This window comes from Meles meles, chromosome X (genome assembly GCF_922984935.1).
Source record: "Meles meles chromosome X, mMelMel3.1 paternal haplotype, whole genome shotgun sequence".
NCBI lineage: Eukaryota > Metazoa > Chordata > Mammalia > Carnivora > Mustelidae > Meles > Meles meles.
This window is the reverse complement of record NC_060087.1, coordinates 39,586,164-39,610,374: the sequence shown is the minus strand read 5'-3', so window position 1 is coordinate 39,610,374 and position 24,211 is coordinate 39,586,164. Positions and strand designations below refer to the sequence as shown.

The 24,211-nt window shown below is 39.2% G+C and overlaps 1 protein-coding gene across 1 annotated transcript; it reads left to right on the top strand.

Annotated features, from left to right (window-relative positions):
• The first annotated feature begins 359 nt into the window (after positions 1-359).
• On the top strand, positions 360-12,596 carry FUNDC1 (FUN14 domain containing 1). The gene is made up of 5 exons (XM_045996355.1): positions 360-507; positions 1,213-1,369; positions 5,150-5,225; positions 9,678-9,806; positions 11,954-12,596. Exons 1-5 carry the CDS (start codon positions 480-482, stop codon positions 12,029-12,031), a joined length of 468 nt encoding a protein of 155 aa, XP_045852311.1. The 5' UTR covers positions 360-479; the 3' UTR covers positions 12,032-12,596.
• The last annotated feature ends 11,615 nt before the right edge of the window (positions 12,597-24,211 follow it).

The following is a 24,211-nucleotide window of genomic DNA, read 5'->3' as shown; positions in this document are numbered from 1 at the left end:
CCTCCTTTCTAAAGTGCGGTTTGAAACAGGGTTTCGCTCGTCTTGTTTTTAAAGCCTTTTTTCTCAGGCGCTTACATTCTGGTACAGTGTTGAGAATGCCAAGCTGGTTTGAGCTTTATACCATCACGTGACGCCGCCTCTCCTTCAGCCTTGAGGCTCTTTAAAACAAAATTACAAAATTTAGTTACTGGAATTCTAGGAAGGGTGGGGGTGGGGTGGGAAGCAAGGGTTGCGCAGGGCAACGGACTACAACTCCCACAAGACCTCGCGCGGCCACCACCCCCCCTCCCCACCCTGAGCCTTGCGCTTGCGCGGAAGACCCTGCGCTGAGAGGAGGGGCGGGTACGGGACAGCGCGCCTGGAAGGGGAGGAGGAAAAAAGAAACCATAGATTTTCACCTGGGCCTAGAAGGTCTCTGAAAGTAGTGGGGAGAGGAGGGCGGGCAGGGACCACCTTCAGAACTGGCCGCCGGCGGTATCATGGCGACCCGGAACCCCCCTCCCCAAGGTGAGCGGCCGGGGCCCGAAGTAGTATCTAAGACGCGGCTCACATCTCTCGACCTTGCTCCCGGGGCCGCCTCTTCTTCCCCCTGCCCTAGGGCTCCTGGGGCTCTGTGTTTTGGAGGCACCCCTTTGGAGCTGGACCCTCCTCCCCTCACGGCAGAACGCAGGCGGAGAGCGACCCCCGTCCCCAACACAGCCCCTCCTCCTTCCTTAACTTCACCTCTGGCTCTCATTTCCATCTTCAAACGTGCGTTTTAGATGAATTACTCAAGTAATTTCATCTTGCCAAGCCCCGAACCGGTTCAGCCAGGGGAGGACGCTCCCCCCCCCCCCGCCCCCAGTTTCTCCCACTGATGAAATGGATCTAATTCTGGCCCTGACCCTACTGAGATTTGGGGGTGACCCCTCATGCTGTGAAACTCTGACCTGACCTTACTGCCATTTGGGGAGGCGACCCCTCACTTCTGTGTAACTGATGTGGTTCTGACTCCGACCCCTAGGCCAGTTTCTGATCCTTTGGAAGGGAGATGCTAGGCCCCTTTACTCTTGAGGCCCTAGTCTCAGGGATGGGGCTTAACAAACTACTGTGTCCAGCTGGGCATTTTTACTGTGGGCCAAAATAGTGGGCTAATAACAGTTTTAAAAATGTATAGGACGTTTCTGACTTTGTTTGGCTCTAAATTTATTTTTTTCATTTTGTATTTTGAAGAGTATGAAAGCGATGACGAGTCTTACGAAGTGTTGGATTTAACTGAATATGCAAGAAGACACCATTGGTGGAATCGAGTGTTTGGCCACAGTTCCGGACCTATGGTTGAAAAATACTCGGTAGCCACCCAGATTGTAATGGGTGGAGTGACTGGCTGGTGAGAACATCTTTTTCATTAAATTTAATTGGCAGCCTCACTGCTGCCCTTTGTAAACAGGCCAGTTAACTGTGACATTGAGTGGCTTTATACTGTTAATCCCCGAAGAGCTCTACCTCGAGGCTTTTCTCTGTGGTATGATGGCTGTGATGTACACTCTGTGGGGCTCAGAGGTTTCGGTGATCGGCTTTCCCATGCCCACCCCTTGTTCCGCTGTTCCCTCCTCTCCCTTCCTTTGATTTTTTTCTGTATTTTCCACCTTCTCACATTGAGCAAATGTAGTGTATCTGATTCAGTGATAGTGGGTAGAAAGGAAGAAACATACAAGGGTTAATTATATGTAAATAATCTTTACTTGTTCAGTGTTAACAACTGGAAAAACCTTTGAGGACTCCCACAGTAGAACTGGTCTCTAGGATTGTCAGCCCTGTAGAGAGCCATGTAAAATTCTCAGTGAAATTATGAATCCGATGGTTCTGTTGATTTTTGTGGACTGATTTGGATTATTATACTTGAAGAAGAGTTGGAATTAAAGGACTGATTGCTCACTCTGTAATAATATTGTGGAATGCATTAAGGAGGAACAGTTAATAAGCATTAACCTAACTAACCAGTTTATGTTTTAGGCTGCATGATTACATATTTGATACTATAGATCAAGTTGTTTTTCTCGGAATAAAAGATTAGCCAAATAACAAGGGTCGAACAAGTGTGACCCTTTATTTTGAAAATGTTCACAACGGTAGAGAATTTCTGTGTTAGTGAGGGTGCTCAGTTTATGGCTAATCCTTTTTTTCTTAGCTTCTAGGTTAAATTTATCTTCCGTTAAATATTTACATATTTAAACTTGATAAGTGTTAGATTTTTTGATTTGTGTTTTCCATGTATCTCAGAACAATGGCTCACTCCTTTTTGCCTTTCGTAACTGATTTTATGGTAGAAACCTGCATTGTTAAGATCGTGTGATGCAGAGCTGCAGTATTTCTTCATGACGTGTCCTTATTAATGCTGTTTATGGAGAGCCCTGCAGTTAGAAGCAAGATGCCTAGTCGGGGCATGCTTATTCAGTTGATCCTCTGCAAATAGGTTGTACCTTGACCTCCCGTAATAGAGAATCTGGTGCTCTATGCAGATAAGCTCACAGTTTGGTGCCATGGGGGATTGGTTACTGTGAGTTTGGGCCTAAAGCCCCCATCGTAAGAGAGACTAAAAAAATAATCAAGCAGTAGAATTATCACATCATTGTGTGCTTTCTCCTTGTAGGCCAGGTTCGGTGAGAAGCCCCATTACTGGCAGAAGTTTGCTTAGAAAGCCTAGAGACAGAGCAGGGGGAGTTAGTAGCTTTATTTTAATGGCTAATGCCATCAAGCGAAGGGATAGACATGCTTGTGAGACATGGTCCCTGGGATGTACTTGTGACTTGGCTGCTGCCTGCCTCCTCTGCTCCCTTATCAGAGCCTTTGTTGCTGACTCCCCTATTGAGGGAGAGGGTGTCTGTAGTGATATGTGTTTGTTTGGGTTATAGCAAGGTGTCGGCCCAGGAACCGAGTAATAGGACTCTAATGTTACATAGGTGGTTTTTTGCAATGACATTAGATTCAGTGTGGTAAATTTTTGCAATTATCTTAAGGTATAAAACTGATGTACTGTTGTGGCATACGTTAAGGAGGAATGGGCATTAACCTAACCAGTTTTAACATTTCAGACCAATTCAGGCCATGCATGGGAGAGTAAGGAGGTTATATGCAGCTGTAGGTAGTTACAGGTTTTTGATGATAATAAGAAATACGAGGATGGATGATTGCGAGGAGAGGTGGAAGGTGTGAAGACTACCTAGAGGGCCCTTAGTGCGGTTTGGAAGCAAGGTAATGGTGTCCTTGAGAATGGAAAGAAGACAGAGTCAAATAATGTTCCGGGAAGAGTATATAGAATCGGCAGTCCGTTGGACCCCGAAGGTGATGAAGGAGGCAGAGTCTGAGATGAACAGGAAGGGGTAAACCTAGAGAATGGTGCTCTCATTTACAGATTGGGACCTTAGCAACAGTTGATTTGGTTGGAAAGATGATTCTGGCTTTGGAACATTTTGTTTGTCATTCTGTGTGCTGGAGAAGCCCATAGAAATGTAAATTTTCCATTTATGAAGGTGTACTCGTTGCTTAGGGCTATTGTAACAAAGTACCACAGCTAGATGGCTTAAAACAAAAGAAATTTATGCTCATAGGTCTGGAGGCCAGCAGTCTGAAGGGTGTCAGTCAGGTTTGTTCCTTCTCAGAGGCTCAGAGGGAAAATCTGCAGTGTGCTTCTCTCCTAGCTTCTGTTGCTTGCCAGATATCCCTGGCATTCCTTGGCTTGTAGACATATCACTCCACACTCTGCCTGTGCCATCGCATGGCTGTTTTCCCTCTGAGTGTCTCTATGACATGTTGGATTAAGTCATACTGGGTTTAGGGCCTACCCTATTACAGTATGGCCTCATCTTAACTAATTACATCCTCAGTGACCCTTATTCCAAATAAGGTCATATTCTGAGATTCTGGGAAGGACATGGATTGGAGGTGGGTCGTGGGCACTGTTCAATCCAGTACAGAAGGCTAGAGTTAGAGATCAGGATTCTTTAGCACAGTATGGCTATGGAATACTGAAGGGAATATGAGCTCACCAAAGGAGAGAACACCAAAAGAAGTGTGGACTGACATTCTTACAGAAGAGGTGAAACAAAATGGGTTTAATATAGAGATAGATAGACATAGACAGATATAGGTAAGGAAGCCATGAGAAATGTGGGCTTAAGTCATGAAGGTGGAACTTGAGCTGGAACTCAAAGGGTAAAAAGCTTTAGATGAGCAGAGCTGGGTAGAAACCCCTAGAAGCAAGGAGATTAATAGCTTGAACAGTGGTGATAATCCATTTGGAAACTAATGGGATTAGAGCAGAAAGTTTGGGTAGAGTGGGGGTTACCCAGGTATATGGAATATCTTGATTGCATTAAAAAAGAAAAATCAGGGGCACCTGAGTGGCTCGGTTGGTTAACCATCTGCCTTCTGCTCAGGTCATGGTCTCAGGGTCCTGGGATCGAGCCCTGCATTGGGCTTCCTGCTCAGCAAAGAATCTGCTTCTCCCTCTCCCTCTGTCCCTCTGCTCATGCTCTCTCTCTCTCGCACGCTCTCTCTCTCTCAAAAATAAATAAAATCTATAAAACAAAACAAAACAAAATCACTTTTATTATGGGAAATTTCAACTTAGACAAATATCGGAGGAGGAGTGTAATGAGGCTCTGAGTACTCAACATTGTTTCAGGAGCCACTCTTTTTTTCCTATAAACTCCCCTCCACTTCTGTCCATCCCTCATTTTCAAGCATATCACAGTTTAGATTGTGCACTATTTTTTTTTTTTAAGATTTTGTTTATTTAGTTTGACAGAGAGAGTGAGATACCAGAGAGCACAAGCGGGGGGAAACCAGAGAGGGAGAGGGAGAAGCAGGCTTCCCACTGAGGGGTGACCCCAGTGCGGGGCTCCATCCCAGGACCCTGGAATCATGACCTGAGCTGAAGGCAGATGTTTAACTGACTGAGCCACCCAGGGGCCCCTAGACTGTGCACTTTTGACCTGCCTGTAGAACAAGGGAAGCACTGAGGGTTTCTGAGCAGATAAGGGATATGATCCAAAGAAATGGGAAGACAGTAAGACCTAAGATTTCTTAGCAAAGCAATGAACGGAGTAGAGGGAGAGTTGAGTACATCATTGGTTGTTCTCATTTTTCGTCACTTCTTTCGTTAAAGGTGTGCGGGATTTTTGTTCCAGAAAGTTGGGAAGCTTGCAGCAACTGCAGTAGGTGGTGGCTTTCTTCTTCTTCAGGTATGTTCAAGCCTTAGGTCCTTGCCTCTGCTTACATATGTAGCCCCTGGGAACTGAGAAAGTCAAGTTTAGCCATTTCAGTCCCATCCATTTTAATGGAAGATGGACTTTTTCTTTTACGTATCAGTTTATGGGAAACCTAAAGTGAGTTTTGAAGGCTTGTATCGGTCATGAAAGACTACAGTTTTAAATACTTCTGCATTCTATAAGCATAGTTTGATACCAGCTAAAAAAAATTCTAGTTAAAAAGACAACTATAGAAGTTTGAGGTCTCGGTTTTTTTTATTACAGACCCAAATTTCCCTTAAAACATCTCTTCAGCAAAATAAACATTTCAGCCATAATATAACCTTTTCATCCTATTTTAAACATATATTTAAAATCCACACAGAGTATTTAAAATTCAAAAGATCTCTTTCTTTACCCCATTTCTTAGCCATGCAGTTTTCCTTCTCAGAGGAAATTGTTGTTAGCAATTTCTAACATGTTTTTTTAAACTAGGGAACTATAATAATATAGAAAGTGGAAAATTGGGTTTAAAAATCATCCATAATCCTATTTCTGAGGCAGGGAGATTTGAAATTTTAGTTTTGTTCATGTTCCTCTAGTATAAGGATTAAAAACGCTTTGCAGTTAGAGGATGTTTATCAGGATATTGTCTGGCATTCATGTCTGTTTGGCATATATTTTTCCAAAAATATCATTCCCTTAAGATCAAATATAGTAAATCCCAAAATTGAAAATCTCTGGGAATGAATGTTAGCAATAATTTTAAAGATACAGAGAACTGTCAGTCCTACCAGATGTTTAAAATGATTGATGTTCATTCATAGCAACTAAAATTTGACTTCAACACCAAAGCCATTGATCATATAATAACCAGTGTCATTGCCTGAAGTACAAAGGGATTGGATTCGTATGTGTTAAAAACAGATTTTGAGTTGTTTACTAAAAAGTTTTGTTTTTTTTTAATTTTTCTTTCAGTGGCATTATTAAGAGTAATTGCCTGTTCCTTGTGGTAAGAGATAAAAGGGAATATGGTTAATATCTAAATTTAGGCCTTTGGATGAACATGCCAGCATTTGTACAGAAGACAATTTTATTTAAGCAGATTTTGACTTGTGTTTATATAGAATCAAGAACATGTTTAATTCTATAGCTATTTTGAAAACTCAGTTGTCATTTTTCTTTAGTCGGAAAGGGTACTGGATTGAAGCAGAGTTTCTGAAAATGTTCATAGAATAAAGAGAATTAATTTCAGTCCACTCTGTCAGTTTTGCAGAATTCCTTTTTGGTCCACTCAGTACACCCCATTCAAATCCATGTTTTGCCATTGCCCCCTTTTACTTCTTGTGCCTAGTCTACATATTCTTTGAAGTCACTGAGCAGAAGAATATGGGACCTGTCTGCATCAAACCAGCCTTTCCCCCAAATATGACTCACTTTGGAAACTTAGAAGGAAACTAAAAGAGGAAATAAGAGTAACATGTGCAAGTTAATTGCCCATTATGCTTTAGGCCCACTTCCATATTTGTGTTACCTTTACTTACACTTTAAGATAAAAATTTATTTACTTAGAACTTTTCCAGTGCATATTTTACACTGCCATCTTAAAATAGACAGTGGTATGTAAGTCTTTTAAATTTAGTTTTAATGTTTTTGGAATTGTATATGCCCCTAGTTCAAAGGGTCAAATACATGTACAAGGCTTGTTACAGATTAGAGGAATCCTCTGCCTCCCTCACTACCCATCTTTCCCATTTTTCCCTCCCTTGAGGCAACTACATGAACTCTTAGCTGATTCTTAAGGTATTTCTTTCCTTTTTCCTAAACAAGTTAATTGAATATTTCTTGATCTTTCAGTTTGAGGTATTAACTATTGGCTTCCTGTTACAGAATGTGAGGCTTTAACTCATTTGTTGAACTTTCCTTGCCCACCCCCCCCACCATCTCACACACTAGCATGCTTTATGTTCCTCTGTGCCACACCCACCCCCCTCCCGAGTCATCTGAGTATTGTTATTTCATAATTGTGTTAGATCATTACCTGGAGTTCACTGAGCTTGAATCTGTAAATTTATGTGTTTAACCATGTTTGGGAAGGTTTTGACCATTATTTCTTTTTCTTTCTTTCTTTTTTTTGAGATTTTATGTTTTTGTCTGTCAGAGAGAGTGAGAGGGGGGAGCGACAGGCAGAGAGAGATGCAGGCAGTGTAGGACTCAGTCCCAGGACCTGCGGATCATCACCTGAGCTGAAGGCAGACGCTTAGCTAACTGAGCCACCCAGGCGCCCCATTGACCACTGTTTAGAGATTTGTTTCCTCCTATTCCTTCTCTCTTCTCTTTCTGAACGTGACTCTGATTACATGCATGTTAGGCTTTTTGATGATGTCCTGGGGTTTTGTCCATTTATTTTTTCAATCGTTTTTTCAAATTGTAGAGTTTCTAGTGTCTAACTTCAAGTTCACAGACTCTTTTTTTCCTGTCATCTACCTTCTGCCATTAAGCCTTTCCAAGAATTTTCTTTTCAGATACTGTATTTTCCAATGCTAGAATTTTCATTTGGTTCTTTTTTAATTTTCTATGTCTCTGGTGAGATTACTTATCTTTTCATTGATTACAGGCATAGTTATTATTGAGCGTAGTTCCAACAGCAGTTTTAAAGTCCTGATAATTCCACTAACTGGGTCATCTTAAGGTTGGCATCTGTTGATTTTCTTTTGAGACTAGGCCACATTTTCCTCTTTTATCCTACATCAAATAAGTTTGGATTTTATCCTGGGCATTGGGAATGTTATGTTGTAGAAACTCTGGATTCTATTTTATTCCTCTGAAAAGTGTTGATACGTTGATCTTAGTAGGCAGTTAACTTGGTTAGACTCAAACTGTAAGCTCTTTTTCACCTGTGGTGGGTAGCAGCTCAAATCTCAGTTCATTTCTTTAGCTTTGGCCAGAATGCGTGGCTCTGCCCCATGAATGTGTGCTTCAGGACTTGAGTAGAGTTTACACATAGAATTTGGGGCTCCCCTTATCTAGCTCTCTCATTTCTGGTAGCTGTTATTGTTGTGGACTCTGTCATCTAGTTCTTTGGGCCAGAGAGATGGCACATTTCCTCTTTAAGTTTTACCCACCCTGCAAGTGCATCCTGCCCTCAGGATAAAACCAGAAAAATGGGCACCTCACCTTACATTGTTCCTTTCCTGTAAGTTTCAACTCCCCTTGAAATCTGCTTGCTTTTCTTGATTCTGGAGCGCTTGTATTTTAACTGCCATGTACGGGAGGGTCCCTGAGGTTCACCACCACTTCCATGCCTGTGACTCAAATTACTCTGTCAGGGACTGCCAGGAAAAGCTTTCACTTGAATTTGATTTGATCACCACTCTGTTTTGCTAAGGCTGCAGTTTGAAGTGATAATAGGTGAATAAATACAGGAAGGAATGCAGATAAAGACATTCTTCTGTGGAGTCTGTAATCACAGTGAAAATGGAACTTAAGATTCCCAGTCAACCTACTTCTATAAAATCAGATGGTTTTATTCGAAGTATTTTATTTGTGGTTCAAAGTCAAGGGATGCCTTACAAAATTATTTTAAAAACATAACCATGATAGAAGTGATTTATAATGGTGTTCATGGCTTAATTGTTTACTACTAATGTGATTCTTTACTTTTTGATTTTATTATTTGGAAAGACTAATTTATGGTACTGGCTTACACACCATGCTTTTCTTCCTGTTCAGATTTTGTAGTGTCTCATAATACCATATGAGGGGTTTTCTTATAGTTAATCAGCATTTAGCTCTAGTTTTATTAAAAGGACTTATGGTAGGAAACTTGTGTAGAGCATGTCTTTTGTATTCCATTTTTGAAAGCGATTACCAGAAAGTATTCTTAATTTAAGAGTCAGAGTTAGTAAAGAGCCCTTTATCAGACTACTTTAGATTTCTTTAGTGACCTAATACCTGATTGGCTTCTGATCCCTTGTAATTAAACATCTGTTTAATTAAAAGGTACTTGTTAATTAGCTGTATAATTTGGATCATCTCTTTGTCTTTTCAGCTAATTGCCAAATTCCAAAAGTTACGATAGAATTACAGTACAGTTGTAATACAGTTTTTGGAATCTTTTCCCATCATGTACTATATGTTTCTTAACATAGTGTTCATCACATCTAAGTAATTAATTATGTTTGATATCTTTTTTCCCCCTTATGGATACAGAGCTCTCTGAGGGTGGGGACTTATATCTCCCTCATTACTGGCTATAGTTTGGGAGGCTAAAATACTGCCTGCCACAGAGTAGGCACTTGGTATTTGTTAAATGAATAAATTGTGATAGCTTACCTCTAAGCTTCATAGATTTCTTGAAATCTAGATATACGTATATTCCTCTGTAATAGATTTGTCAACAACCTAGTTGGTTTAGAATTAACCGTTTTTACTATATTTTTACAGATTGCCAGTCACAGTGGCTATGTGCAGATTGACTGGAAGAGAGTTGAAAAAGATGTAAACAAAGCAAAAAGACAGATTAAGAAGAGAGCAAATAAGGCAGCACCTGAAATCAACAATATAATTGAAGAAGTAAGACAGTGTACATTTTTAACTACTTTTTCTTTTTTTCTTTTCTCTCTTTCAAATGAGTAATCTCTGTGTCCAGTCTGGGACTCGAACTCATGACCCTGAGATCAAGAGTCATGTGCTTTACTGATTGAGCCAGCCAGGCACTCCTGGCTTCTTTTTTTCTGTATGGGTTCCACATTACAGAAAATGTGATTAGTGATCATCTTCTCAAAAGTAAATGTTTTTGGTCATGTTTAGAATGTTAAATAAAATTTGGGATCAAGCCACTATTTAAATCAATCATCATTGGAGTCAAAGAGCAAGCTCAGTCAGAAGAGCACATGACTCTTGACCTTGGGGTTGTGAATTCGAGCCCCACATTGGGTGTAGAGATGACTTAAAAAAAAAAAAAAAGGTCCATCTTTTTTTTTTTTTTTAAAGTGGTTAAGAGTTTCCCCTGCTAATCTCCCACCTCCTTTGATCTGCATGTAAAAGCTGATAACATTATTCTTCCAGGTTTCCTCTGCTTTTACAAATGTGTACCTGTGTAGACAAGGTGTGGTAAAACTAAAACTATTTTTTTTGTGAGGTGGGATATTTTGAAAATGTGTATGTTTTATTAATTTAGTTTTATTAACGTTTTTATATATATTTTGATTCTTATCCTCTGTTTAAAATTGAATTGCATACTCCTTGCCTTTGTTTTATATTCTTTTAATACCCCCAACTTTTAATTTTGAAAAATTTCAGACCAGTTGAAAAGTTGAAGGATAAATACAGTGAATACCCAAATACCCTTTACCTATTTACCTGTTTTACATTTGCCTTCTCTCTGTGTGTATGTACATGTGATTTATACTTTTTTTTTCCTAATCGTTTAAGACATCCTTACTTTTCACTCTAAAATACTTCAGCATATATCTTCTAGGAGTACAGATACTCTCCTGTACAACTACAGTTGCCCTTATGAATCTCTCAAATTAGCATGATGTAATATTTCCTAATATACAGTTAATATTAAAATTTTTCCACAAAATATATTTTATACATTTTCCCCCAATCAGGAATTATATATTGGGGTGTCTGGCTGACTCATTCAGTAGAGCATGTGATTCTTGACCTGGGGGTTTTGAGTTCAAACCCCATTTTGGATATAGAGATTATGTAAGAATAAAATCTTTAAAAAAAGACAGAATTGTATATTGCAATTGGTTATCATGTCTCTGCAGTCTCCTTTAGTCTTTAGCAGCTCGTCGTCTGTGTTTGTGTTTATTTTTGGCCTGCCCCTCACCCCGCCATGATATTGACAGTTTTGAAGCATGTAGGGAGAATATCCCACAGTCTGGCTTTGTTTGATTGCTTTCTCATGGTTTCATTTGGGGTAAGCATTTTATCAAGGTGATATTTATTTGATCTGTACATTTTTTCTTGCTGGCCAAATGGACTGCTAACAAAGATCATTGTGCCTGCTGTGGGAATTTACTAAATCTGTGCTAATTAACTTGCTAAATGGACCATTTATGTCTGCCCTATGGCTTCTTGTTACCTGTGAGATGTTTTTGCCACCGATATATACCTGTTACCTCAGTAGCTAAGAAGCTTACTGGATCTGGCTGGGGCTCTGCTCCTTCAGATTATAATGGACAGCCTTGGCATCTTGTGTGGTAGTCGGCACCTGCAGTAGTAGGTATATGAGAATCTTTGCCAAATATTTATTGAATTGGGGAAAACAGCTGTGAAAATGTTACCTAGCACCAGATTCAATAAGTAAGAGTGTTTTTCTTTAATTTGCATCATTTTTTTCTTTTTGTTGTTATGGCAAAATACACATAACATAAAATTAACCATTTTAGATATTTTAAAAGGCAGAATTTAGTAGCATTAAGTACTGAATTCACACTTTTGTGCAACCATTACCACTGTCCACATTTAGAACTTTCTCATCATCCTGAAGAGAAATTATAACCATTAAGCACACATTCCCACAATTGACCCCTCTCCTGAGCCCTTGGTACTCTCTGTCCTACTTTCTGTCTTAATGAATTTCACTATTCATGTCAGCGGAATCGTACCATGTTTTCTGTCTTATTTTACTTAGCATAGCATTTTCAAGGTTCATCCATGTTGTAGCACAATTAAGAGTATTTTTGTTCAAACTTATGTTTCAGGCAACAGAATTTATCAAACAGAACATTGTGATATCCAGTGGATTTGTGGGAGGCTTTTTGCTAGGCCTTGCATCTTAAGGATATGAATATTCTATCACAGTGGAGTCACCTATAAGAAGAGAAATGGTGGCAACAAGGTGGTTTCTCGACATTACTCACCGCCAGATTCCCAGGGCAGCAAGAAACAACTAGGTGGGCAATACCAAACTCACAGCTTAGTGTTTTGCCATTGAAGTTTGGCAGACTAGCATTTGCTGTAAAAACAACCTGTACGGTATATGTACAATAGTATTCCTGAGCAAAAACGTGTCTTTCATTTATTTTTTTAAAATATGCATTTGTTTTAAATTCAGCCTATAAAATACCACCATTGGATGTAGAGGGGAAAAATTTATAGAGGGGAAAAAAATGTGTTGGATATATCCCCAGCGAAATATTATCCTTGTTTTATTTAAATAAGATATTCTTCATCTTGCTTTATAGTATAGTGCCAGTAATTAAAGATTTGTATTATAGCTTCAACATTGCGGTTGGCTTTTTTTTTTTTTAAAGAAATGTTTGCAGTAAACTGAAGAACTGTAATGCCCTTTTGTGGAAGGATTTAGAAGTTAATAGAATTATTAAAGATATTAAACAGATTTAATGCCAGTTTTTAGGTGGTTGTTTTCTGCGGTTCTTACTTTGCTTCTATAAGTATAGTAAACAGGTTGAAGGAAGGCTCCTCTAAGGAAATACTCATGCCTAAAGCTCTCTCTCTCTCTCTTTTTTTAAATGCCTGTAGTTGCAAAAATTTCTTGTATATAAGCTTCTTTAATTAATTTATTTATCCTGGCAGCCCAGGCAGAACTAATTATTTTGAGCATACATGTAGTTGGGTCACTGCTTCATTTTATTAACCTTGAGTAAACCTCCTTTCTCATTTCTAAAATTCGTAATTGTTATTTTGGCCCCTTATTTTTACCCCGTGAGGTAAAAATCACTTTAAAATACTGGTAGTATGGTATGAATTTACTATCTGAAAGACAGTGATTATCTGTTATTATGAAATTGTACCTTAAAGAGAATTGTCTCTCTGATCTAATCTGAGATGTGCTAAGGCTTTCCGGTTTGGGTAGCATTATGTTGAAGCCTAGGCCAGTTGACTTGTTTCTCCGGGCCACATCACACTCTCTCAGAGGCTCCTTTGCCCCGAAAAGCTCTGTGTGATTCATTTTGTTCATAGAATTCTGTGTTGAAACTGGAAAAACGGCTGAACAACATGCATTGGGGTTTTCAGATTGGAAAGATTGCAGGTCATCTGCTTTCTATAGGAAGCCCCCCTTGTAAATTTCATGTATTGGAAACATGAGGCAGTTCATACTTTCAGGATTGGTTACAATCTGTGTGCTCTTGTGATCGTGACTCCTTAGAATTGAACATGGGGATTGATCTTCAGTTTCTTCCTTTACTCGCATTGGTGCCTCAGATAAAATGCTAAATAAAACTCCAGACTTTCTTAATACAAAGTGATTTTGCTTATAAATACTTGTTTTATCTTTGAGCTTTTCTCTATTTTGGCCTTGCCAAGCCTTCACTGCTGCGGAATTAGAAGGAAAAATACAGGAGATGAGGTGGAACCTTGGTCACACTTCAGTGTGCTCTGTCCCCATGATTCTTTCATCTGCTCCAGTGAGGCAGGCTACTGTGGGGAGTTCTAGTAGCCAGCTCAGTTTGCTCATTTTGGAAATATTTACAGTGTCTGGTCTGTGCTTGATACACTGGGAAAGTGGAGACACAAAAATGTCTGCATTCAAAGAGGGACTAAAATCGTCCTCTGTAATAGTTCTGCAATAATATAGAATAACCTGCCATATGTGATTAGTGGCAAATAAGTATGAGGAGTCCACACATGAATGAGAACTGAAAAAGATGGTCCTTTTTACTTGTATATTTCGAAGTATCTGTTGATGTGTTTTGCAAATATTTGTATACAAATGTGCAATAATACCCAGGCTCTCCATACTGTTGTTTCTATGTCAGTGACCCTTACTCTGCCTCATGTCTGCACCATTTCCCCACAAGGTCATACACTACTTGAAGCAGTCATTTGTGTTAATCAATCTCTTAACTCGTGATGCACGCTGTGTAATGCTTTGCTCAAGGCTTTTCTTCAGTTAGTGTGAATGGGTGAATGAGTATGTGGAAATTACTGTGCTAGAGTTGGTGTCAACCTATGGGAAACTTTTTCTGGGTGGTAGTCCAGTAAATTAGAGGCTCCATCAGAAACAACTTGGTGGGGCGCCTGGGTGGCTCAGTGGGTTAAGCCGCTGCCTTTGGCTCAGGTCATGATCTCAGGTCCTGGGATCGAGTCCCACATCGGGTTCTCTGCTCAGCAGGGAGCCTGCTTCCCTTTCTCTCTCTCTCTCTCTCTGCCTGCCTCTCTGTCTACTTGTGATCTCTCTCTGTCAAATAAATAAAATTTAAAAAAAAAAAAAAAAAAGAAACAACTTGGTGGGGCTTAGTTAGAATGAAAAGCTATGGCCTGCCTTTGTCTAAAATGGGGCTTTTAAATAAATAAATAAAAATAAAACGGGGATTTTTATGTTCGAGGGTATAACGTCTGCAAGATTTATGTAAACTTGAGTGTATGGAATACAGGTATTTTGTGACCTAGGCTTTAGAAGATATTTAAGGACGTTTTGACTGATCTTTACTTTTTACTCTTATAGAGCTCCCCCCTCTTCCCCCTCACAAAAAAAGATGATTCTTAATGTGTTTCTTATTTCCAATACAATATAAATGAAATATGCTCATTATACAAAAATACATGCACATAAAGGATATATAGAATGGTTATAATATGATGTACTTAGAGATAACTGTTGTCCATATTTGTAGTACATAGCCTTTGGAGTCTTTCCTACTACAGGTGCATGAACACATTATATGTATTTTGTATAAAAGTTGAGCATAGTTTATGTACTGTTTTATAAATAGCTATTTTCAGTTACATACTATGAATATGAATACTTTTTGTAACAGTAGGTACATTTATGATGACAAAGATATAAGCGCCTACTCTCATCCCTTTTTATAAAAACAACTATTTTTCTTTTAATTTACATTTTAATATATTTATACTTACATTATCTTTATTGTCCAAGTTTGGTTGGTATATATTGAATTGTCCATTCTGAAAGTTAAGGAATTCTGTGCACATCCACTTCCCTTTTTTAATGGCTAATATATTTTGTGTTTCTAGGAAATGCCTTTATTACTTTAAATACCATACTCTTTTTTCCTATCCTTATTTCCCACTTTAGATAATATTTGCTAACTCCCTGTAATTAAAATGAGGAAAATGAACTTGTCTCTTTCCTGCTATCCTCAGGTCTCCTGAGTTTTGTCAGGTTATTATTACTTTTAATGGTACATTCAAATGACAGAATTCTGTACAATTATTAAGAGGAATTGTAGAGCTGTATAAATTGATCTGGACAGATCCACACGTTAGTGACATAATTAGGTTGTGAACAGTGTGATCCCACTTTTTTGGAAAAACTCTATCTGTGAGCATTAAGTATGCACAGGGATGCTCATAGAGGCCATCCCTGAGAGTGTGGTATATGCATGGGATTTTCACGTTGTATTTTCCACATTCTTCGTCATCTTAAGTCTCTATAGTGAGTACATGTTAATTTGTAGTTAGTAAAAGGTTTGCTTTAGATCAAGGAATAGGAATTCAATAGGTTATTGCTTTGTATTTTTAGGTTCTTGCTATTTTAAGGGGCTCTTTGTTTTGAACTTTTTTTTGCTTCATTCACTGAATTTATTTTTTAAGTTGTTTTTGTCAAAATGATGTGCATAATTCAAGACATCAAATAGTATTTGGGTACAAGTCAGGCTTCTAAAAAAGGGAGCACTTCTCTGCTCTACCTTTTGCCAACTTCGTGGCTCTTTCCCCACAGAAGCTTCAACTATATTCGTTGTTTCTCGTGGTATTTACTACAACCACATTTCTTAGACCTTGTGTTACAATAAATGACTTGACTCAGACTTCCTGTTATGGTAGATGTGGATTTAGTTCTAGAACATCTTCCTTTTTGCATCCTTGTCGGAGCAATTTATTACACATCTACAAAGTTTTATACATTGTAATGATGAATATTGTTTACTGTTAAATAAGGACACAACCTCCTATAGGTCCCTTTATATGGGTTCAGCTGGAATCTACCTTCGCCTGAACCTGCAAAGAGCTCTGGAGCTTGAAGGGCACTGTGGCTGGCAGTGGCCTCCCAAAGATATTCACATCCGAATACCCCTGAACCTGTGAGTACATTAGTTTCCGTGGCAAAGGAGAATGAAGGTTGCAGATGTAATCGAAGTTGCTAAATCAGCCAATCTCAAAGAGTTTATTCCAGAGTATCCTGGGCCCAGTGTAATCACAAGAGTAGGAAGAGGGAGGTGAAAGAAAGAGTCTGAAAAAGAGATGTGCCTATGAAAGAATGATTAGATAGGTGCTGCGTTGTGGCTTTGAAGATGGAGGAAGGGAGCCACGAGCCAAGGAATACTGATGGCTTCTTGAAGCTGGAAAAGGCATGAACACACACTCTCCCCTATTGGCTCCAACAAGGAACATAGCCCTGCTGATACGATTTTAGTTTGGTGAGACCCATGTTGGACTTTTTACTTCCATACCTGTAAGATAATAAATTTGTGTTGTTTCAAACCACTGTGCTTGTGATCATTTGTTACAGCAGCAGTAGAAAACTAACACTGGTCTACTGAGTTGTCCTCCATTGTAGCAAGGGAGCTGGCTTTTTGTATCCCCATTATCAGTCAGATCACTGGTTGCAGTCTGCCATTAGGGGTTCGGATGGGTAACCTCCCAGCCAGAGATGCTCTGTCTTACTAAAAGCAATTCTCAGGAGAATAGTGCAGCCGTCAAGCCATCAGCAGCTAATACTATACTGCTGGGTAAATCTAAGCAAATGTTGCATGTGTAAACCAATAGTTATGTCCGTGTGGGGACAGAAGGGCAATAAAACAAATGCAGAACTAAAATATTTGGATTTGTAATGTCAAGTTCTTGTATTGTTCCAAAACCTATTGATTAAGCTTATACTTTGTGCATATATATTAAAATTGTAAGAGCAATCCTTAGAGGTGCCTGGATGGCTCACTTAAGCGTCTGCCTTTGGCTCTGGTTTTCGCCAGCTCAGGGTCTTGGGATCAAGCCCTGCTTCGGGCTCCCCACTCACCGGGGAGCCTGCTGCTTCCTCTTCCTCTGCCCTGCCCCACTCGTGCTTGCTCTCTCGCGATGTCTCTCAAATAAATAAAATCTTAAGAAAGAGCAATCCATAAATGAATTGTTAGTTGTGAACAAATCACAATTCAAACACACCAATAAACAATCCGGTCTAAAGGCAGGAAAAGAAGAAGCATAGAGAAAACAAAGGAAGCCTAAAAGAAGATGATAAAAGTAAATCTGAGTATATCAGTAATCATACTCCAAATGGAAAAAGGAACAGAATTCACAATGTGATTTTATATAAATACTGTATGTAGAGTCAAGCAGTGGGATTAGAGCCACAGAAAAGGAAACGTTTATAAAACGTCACTGTTCAGTAGAGAAGTCTCCAAGCCTCAAGCTGTAATTAAGCCTCTTTTCATTTTCCTTCAAATCCTCCCGCCCCCAACCCAATCTGGGACAGACTCAGCACCTACTGTTTCTTAAATCTCATGTGTTCTTTCTTGGATTACTTATATCTTTGGCTGAACTATTTTCTGGACTAATTGTTACAGGTGTGGGAGGTAAACTTTCTGAGTTCTTGTGTGCTTAAAATATCTTTTGTTCTCATACACTTTGGGATTGACGATATTTTTCCCTTCGAATTCTGAAGACACTGCTCCATTGTATTCTTCCGATGTTGCATGATGTCATTTGGCTTAGGAACCTTTCTGAGTAACCTTTTTTGTACTTTTTTTTTCTTTGAAAGCTTTGTGTGGTTTTTTTCTTGTAGTTTTGAAATTCCATAAATTTGTCTGTAAATGTTTTAAAAAACGGAATTAAAAAAATCCATGTTAGGGTTCTTTTCCTGTGTGCTGTCGTTACAGAGAAGATACACATAGCTAACATTTAAAAACCAAGGCCAGGGGCGCCTGGGTGGCTCAGTGAGTTAAAGCCTCTGCCTTTGGCCCACGTCATGATCTCAGGGGCCTGGGATGGCCCCATATCGGGCTCTCTGCTCAGCAGGGAGCCTACTTCCCCCTTTCTCTGCCTGCCTCTCTGCCTACTTGTGATCTCTGTCAAATAAATAAGCAAAATCTTTTTTAAAAATAAATAAATAAATAAATAAAAACCAAGGCCAGTAGGAGGGGTCTAAACCTACTCCCTAGACTGTGAGATTGAGAGCCCCAAATAAGTGCTCAGTAAATGTGAGATGGAGGGGTTCAGAATCATGGAAATGAAACAATGTTTATCGCTTACTGTATTCAGCATTCTTTAGATTCTTTCATTCTGAAGATTCATGTCTTTTGCTTAAGCAAATTATACTTTTTAAATTGACTTTATTTTTTAGAATAATTTGAGGTTTCTAGAAAAATCAAACAGGTAGAACAGAGTTCCCATGTGTCTCCCCCAGACCACTACAGTTTTCCCTATTGTTAACATCTTACATTACTGTTGTACGTTTGTGACAATTAATGAACCAATGCTGATACATTATTAGCTTTATTAAAATTTCGTTTTTACCTAATATCTCCCCTTTTTTTCCCCAGGCCCCCTTCCAGTGTATCATGTGGCATTTATTTTTTTTTTAAGATTTTATTTATTTATTTGGCAGACAGATCACAAGCAGGCAGAGAGGCAGGAAGAGAGAGAGAGAGGAAGGGAAGCAGGCTCCCCACTGAGCAGAGAGCCCAATGTGGGGCTCGATCCCAGGATCCTGGGATCGTGAACCAAGCCGAAGACAGAGGCCCAACCCACTGAGCCACCCAGGTGCCCCATTATGTGACATTTAGTTGTCCTGTTTTCCTTAAGCTTCTCTTGGCCTGAGAGCTTTTCAGACTTGCCTTATTTTTGATGGTCAGGTATACTGTAGAATACTCCTGTATTGAACCTCTTCTGCTGTGTTTTCATGACTGAACTGGAGTTACAGACTTTGAAGAAGAAGATCACAGAGGCGAAGTGCCATTTTCATCATGTCACCTCAAGGGTTCATACTTATCAACATGACTTAACCACTGCTGTTGGTGGCCCCAATCACCTGGCTGTTGGTCAAGTTTCTCCACTGTCAAGTTAACTTTCCATTACTGCACTGTTGGAAAGTCAGTCACTGTGTTCAGCCCCACACGTAAAGAGGGGGGAATTATTCAACCCTTACTTTAGAGTGGCGAATCTACATAAATTATTTTAAATTCTGCACATGAGGTAAGTGTTTTCTCCCCCGTTTATTGATTTATTCAATCATTTATATCAGTAAGGACTCATGGAGATTTATTTTATGCTTTCGGTTCTAATTCAATACTACTTTATTTTGATCTAATTGTTCCAGCTTTGTCCATTGGGAGCATTTTCTGAGGGCTGCTGTGTCCCTTTGACATACCTCTAACCGTGTGTTTTGCAAATTGTATTGTAATAATAATTTTGATTATTTCTTCCCTGACATCCTATCTGCTACTTCTGGAACATTGATTAAATAGATGTTGGAGTTTCTACATTTTTCCTTCATCACTTTTTAATATTTTCTGTTTATTTTTTGCTTTATATACTAGGACAGCTCCTTAATTTAACTCCAGTTTGGTCTTTCAAGTTCATTACTTAGCTTGTTAATTAAAATATGTAGGTTAACACTTAATGTTCACTCATTCACTTTCTAGGCATACTGTTTGTATCTCTCTCTGGTCATTCCTTTCTCATTGCAGTCTGTTTGTATTTCATTTTTTGTATTTTACTTTTCTGTTGTGGGGTTGGTTTTTTTCTCAAGGATCTGTCCGCTCTTGGGTTTCCATTTGTATTTATGAATAAAAGGATTGCTTTGATTAATATAGGTAGCTGGAGTGGATTTTCTTTGTAGCTCTACAGGTCTGCTTTAGCAGGTTCAGTTCAAGAGGACAGGTTAGGGGTGCCTGGGTGGTGCAGTTGGTTAAGCTACCACCCCTTGGTTTTAGACCAGGTCCTGATCTCAGGGTTGTGAGGTCGAGCCCTGTGTCAGGCTCCACGCTTGGGATTCTCTGCCTCTGCCCCTCCCCCACTTGCTCTCTCTCTGTCTCTGTCAAATAAGTAAATAAAATATTTTAAGAAAAAAAGGTTGTAGCTGTAGAAGACCTTCTTATAGGTAGGTGGGGTGCAGGGAGTAGTAGACAGGTGCAGTTCCATGGAGAACTTACTGGACAGCTAGAGGGATGGAGACAGCTAGAGGGATGATCTTTGTTTTCTGGTCCCTGCACTTGGCATAGTGCCAATTCTGCTTTCTCAGGTTTTCACCTCATTAGGGCCAGTTTCTTTAGAGAACATTCTTGGATGTTTCCGTTCAGCAGTTCTATTCAGGTAAGGGAAGAAAAGGGCGAGGTGGAGAGAAAGGACCATAATTGTTCCAACTCATGCCAATAAGTTTTGAAAATACATAACTCTGAGAGGGCATACTTCCCCACTCTCTTTTGAGGCTGCTTTGGCAAGAAGCCTTCTGGTGACTTAATCTTGGTTTCCTGTCCTCTGACTTCTCTTCTGATCCCCTCTGCTTTCAAATGTTTCACATTTCACATTTTTTTTTAAAGATTTTATTTATTTATCAGAGAGAGAGATCACAAGTAGGCAGAGAGGCAGGCAGAGAGAGTGAGAGGGAAGCAGGCTCCCTTCAGAGCAGAGAGCCCGACGTGGGACTCGATCCCAGGACCCTGAGATCATGACCCGAGCCGAAGGCAGCGGCTTAAACCACTGAGCCACCCAGGCGCCCCCCACATTTCACATTTTTGGTCAGTGAATGGCACCTTTGTTTTCCAGCACTGTTAGGGTTCTTAAAAACTTCATTATGGAAATTACTAAACATATATAAGAGTAGAGGGAACAATATAACAAAATTTCATGTACCCATCACTCAGCTTCCATAATTATCAACACGTGGCCAATCTATTTCTGCCACACTCTCGACTACCTATAACCACCCCCCCCCGCATTTATTTTGAAATATACCCAAGATATATCATTTCACCAGTAAATACTTCTGACATATCTCTAAAAGATAAAGACCCTTAAAAAAAACTATTATCACACCAAAAGAATTAACAAAAATCCCATAATAGTATGAAATATCCTCTCACGATTCAAATTTCCCCAATGATCTTAAGTTTTTTTTTTCTTTTTATTACAGTTGGTTTTCTCAAATCAATAAACAGGGTCCACACATTGTATGTGGTTGCTGTTAAATTAAAAATTTTTAATTCTCTTCATTTATAGTCCCCAGCTCCCTTTTTAAAAAAATAATTTATTTGTTAAAGAAACTACATCGTTTTCCTATAACTTCCTCTATTTCGATTGCTGCTGATTGCCTTCTTGCCGTGTCATTTAACATGTTCTTTTGGCCCCCAAGTTACCTGTCAACTGATAGGTAAACAGACATAATTGGATTCAGGTTTGATTTGGTTGCGGGGATGGCCAACAACATTTTATAGGTGGTGGTGTGTACTTTGTGTTATATCACAAGAGGGGACACATAATTTCTGGTTACTTCTCTTTGGGGAGCATTAAAATTGATCAGTGGGTTCAAGTAGTGTCAGCCTAAATCAACCGTTATAAAACTTACTATCAGCTTATTGCTTAATACTTTGAGCAGCAATTAATAATGACTGCTGGGGCGCCTGGATGGCTCAGTGGGTTGAGCCGCTGCCTTCAGCTTGGGTCATGATCTCAGGGTCCTGGGATCGAGTGCCGCAATGGGCTTTCTGCTCAGCCGGGTGCCTGCTTCCCTCTCTTTCTCTCTGCCTGCCTCTCTGCCTACTTGTGATCTCTCTCTGTCAAATAAATAAATAAAATCTTTAAAAAAAATATTTAAATAATGACTGCCTAGACCCATGATTTCATTTGGGGTTACAAAATTAGTGAGGTTCTAGGGCACCTGGGTGGCTCAGTGGGTTAAGCCGCTGCCTTTGGCTCAGGTCATGATCTCAGGGTCCTGGGATCGAGTCCTGCATCGGGCTCTCTGCTCAGCAGGGAGCCTGCTTCCCTCTCTCTCTCTGCCTGCCTCTCTATCTACTTGTGATCTCTCTCTGTCAAATAAATAAATAAAATCTTTAAAAAAAAAAAACAAAATTAGTGAGGTTCTAAATTGATAATTTATTTATTTTTTTAAAGATTTTTATTTATTTATTTGACAGACAGAGATCACAAGCAGTCAGAGAGGCAGGCAGAGAGAGGAGGAAGCAGGCTCCCCACTGAGCAGGGAGCCTGATGTGGGGCTCGATCCCAGGACCCTGAGATCATGACCTGAGTCGAAGGCAGAGGATTTAACCCACTGAGCCACCCAGGCGCCCCCGATAATTTATTTTTGAACAATTTATAAACTTGAATTCTAGGAAAAAGTATTTGCTCATCAACTCTTTGGTTACTTTTAGATACAGTTAGTTATAGGAAAAGCAGTATGTGAAAATTTGCATGAAATGGATGAAGTTTTCAAAAAACACAATTTACCAAATTCATTCAAGATTTTTATACCTATTAAAGAAATTGAATCTGCAGTTTAAAGCCTCCTATAATGAAAACTTCAAGCCTAGATGGCTTCGATGGTGAATTCTTTCAAACATTTAAAGAAATAACACAGTTTAATAAATTTTTTAAAAAGGGAGGGTGCCCCTGGCTGGCTCAGTCAGTAGAGCAGGTGACTATTGATGTCTTGGGATTCTGAATTTGAGCTCCACGTTGGGTGTATAGATTACTTAAAAAAAAAAAAAAAATTTAAAAATTAGAAAAAGATTAATGAATAATGCCATCTTACTCAAACTTTAACAAGTAATAGAAACAGCAGAGACCCTGCCAAATTTATTTTATAAGGGCATCATAACTTTAATACCAAAACATGACAAGGACATTACAAGAGGAAAATTAAAAGCTGCTCTCCCATGATCATAGACTCCAAAATTCTAGAGAAAATATTGCAAATCAAATCCAGCAATATGTAAAAAAGGACAGTATATCAACTGAGTGGGATTCATTCTAGAAATGCAAGATCAGTTTAACATCTAAAAATCAGTGTATTTTACCTCATTAACAGAATAAAGAGGGGGGAAGCCCCCGTTTTACAAGATGCAGAAAAAGCATGTAATGATATTAAACAATTATTTATCACAAAAAATACAGACTCTCAACAAACTAAGAGGGGAACTTCCTCAATCTGATAAAGGGTATCTACAAGAAGTAAACATCATACTTAAGGGTGAAATATTGAGATCAAGAATGAGACCAGAAGTTGATTTTAACTGCTTCTGTTGAACTTCCTGCTGGATGTTCTAACCAGTGTGTTCTGCTGGATGAGAAATGGTATCTTTGTGAAACTTAATTTGCATCTTTGTTTTTGAAGGTTTTATTTCCTTACTTGAGACAGTGCACTAGAGAGAGCAAGCAAGCACACGTGGGGGTCAGAGGGAGAGTGAAAAGCAGGCTTCCTGCTCAGCAGGGAGCTCAATGTGGAGCTGATCTCAGGATCCCAGGATCATGACCTGAGCCAAAGGCAGACGCTTAACTGACTGAGCCCCCCGGGCGCCCCAGTTTGCATCTTTTTATTACCAAATAGGTTGAACGCTTTTTCCTCGTGTTTAAGGACTATTTGCATTTCTTCTTGAAATGTGTGTTCATTTCTCTTTTGCATTTTCCTATGGGGCAGATGGCCTCTTATTTCTCTATTTTTAAACAAATACTTAAAGGAAATTAAACCCTTATCTGTGATACAAGTTGCAAATATTTTTTCCCCATTTGCCATTTGGCTTTTTCCATGGTTTATTGTGTTTCTTGGCATGAAGGTTTTGTTTTGTTCTGTTTTCTGTTTTTAAAATTTTACATGGTCAGATTTAGCGATATATTTTCCCTCGTTTCTGGATTTTGATCCCTAGTTAGGAAAGTGTTTTGCACTCTGGAGTATAGAAGAATTTACATATAATTTCTTCTGGGCACGTATGGTTTAATTTTTCACCTTTAAATCTCTGCTGTATTTGGAATTTATCAGGTCCTGTTTTATCTTTTTCTGTGCAACTGCTACCCGAATACTACTTATTAAAGGTCCATCTTTC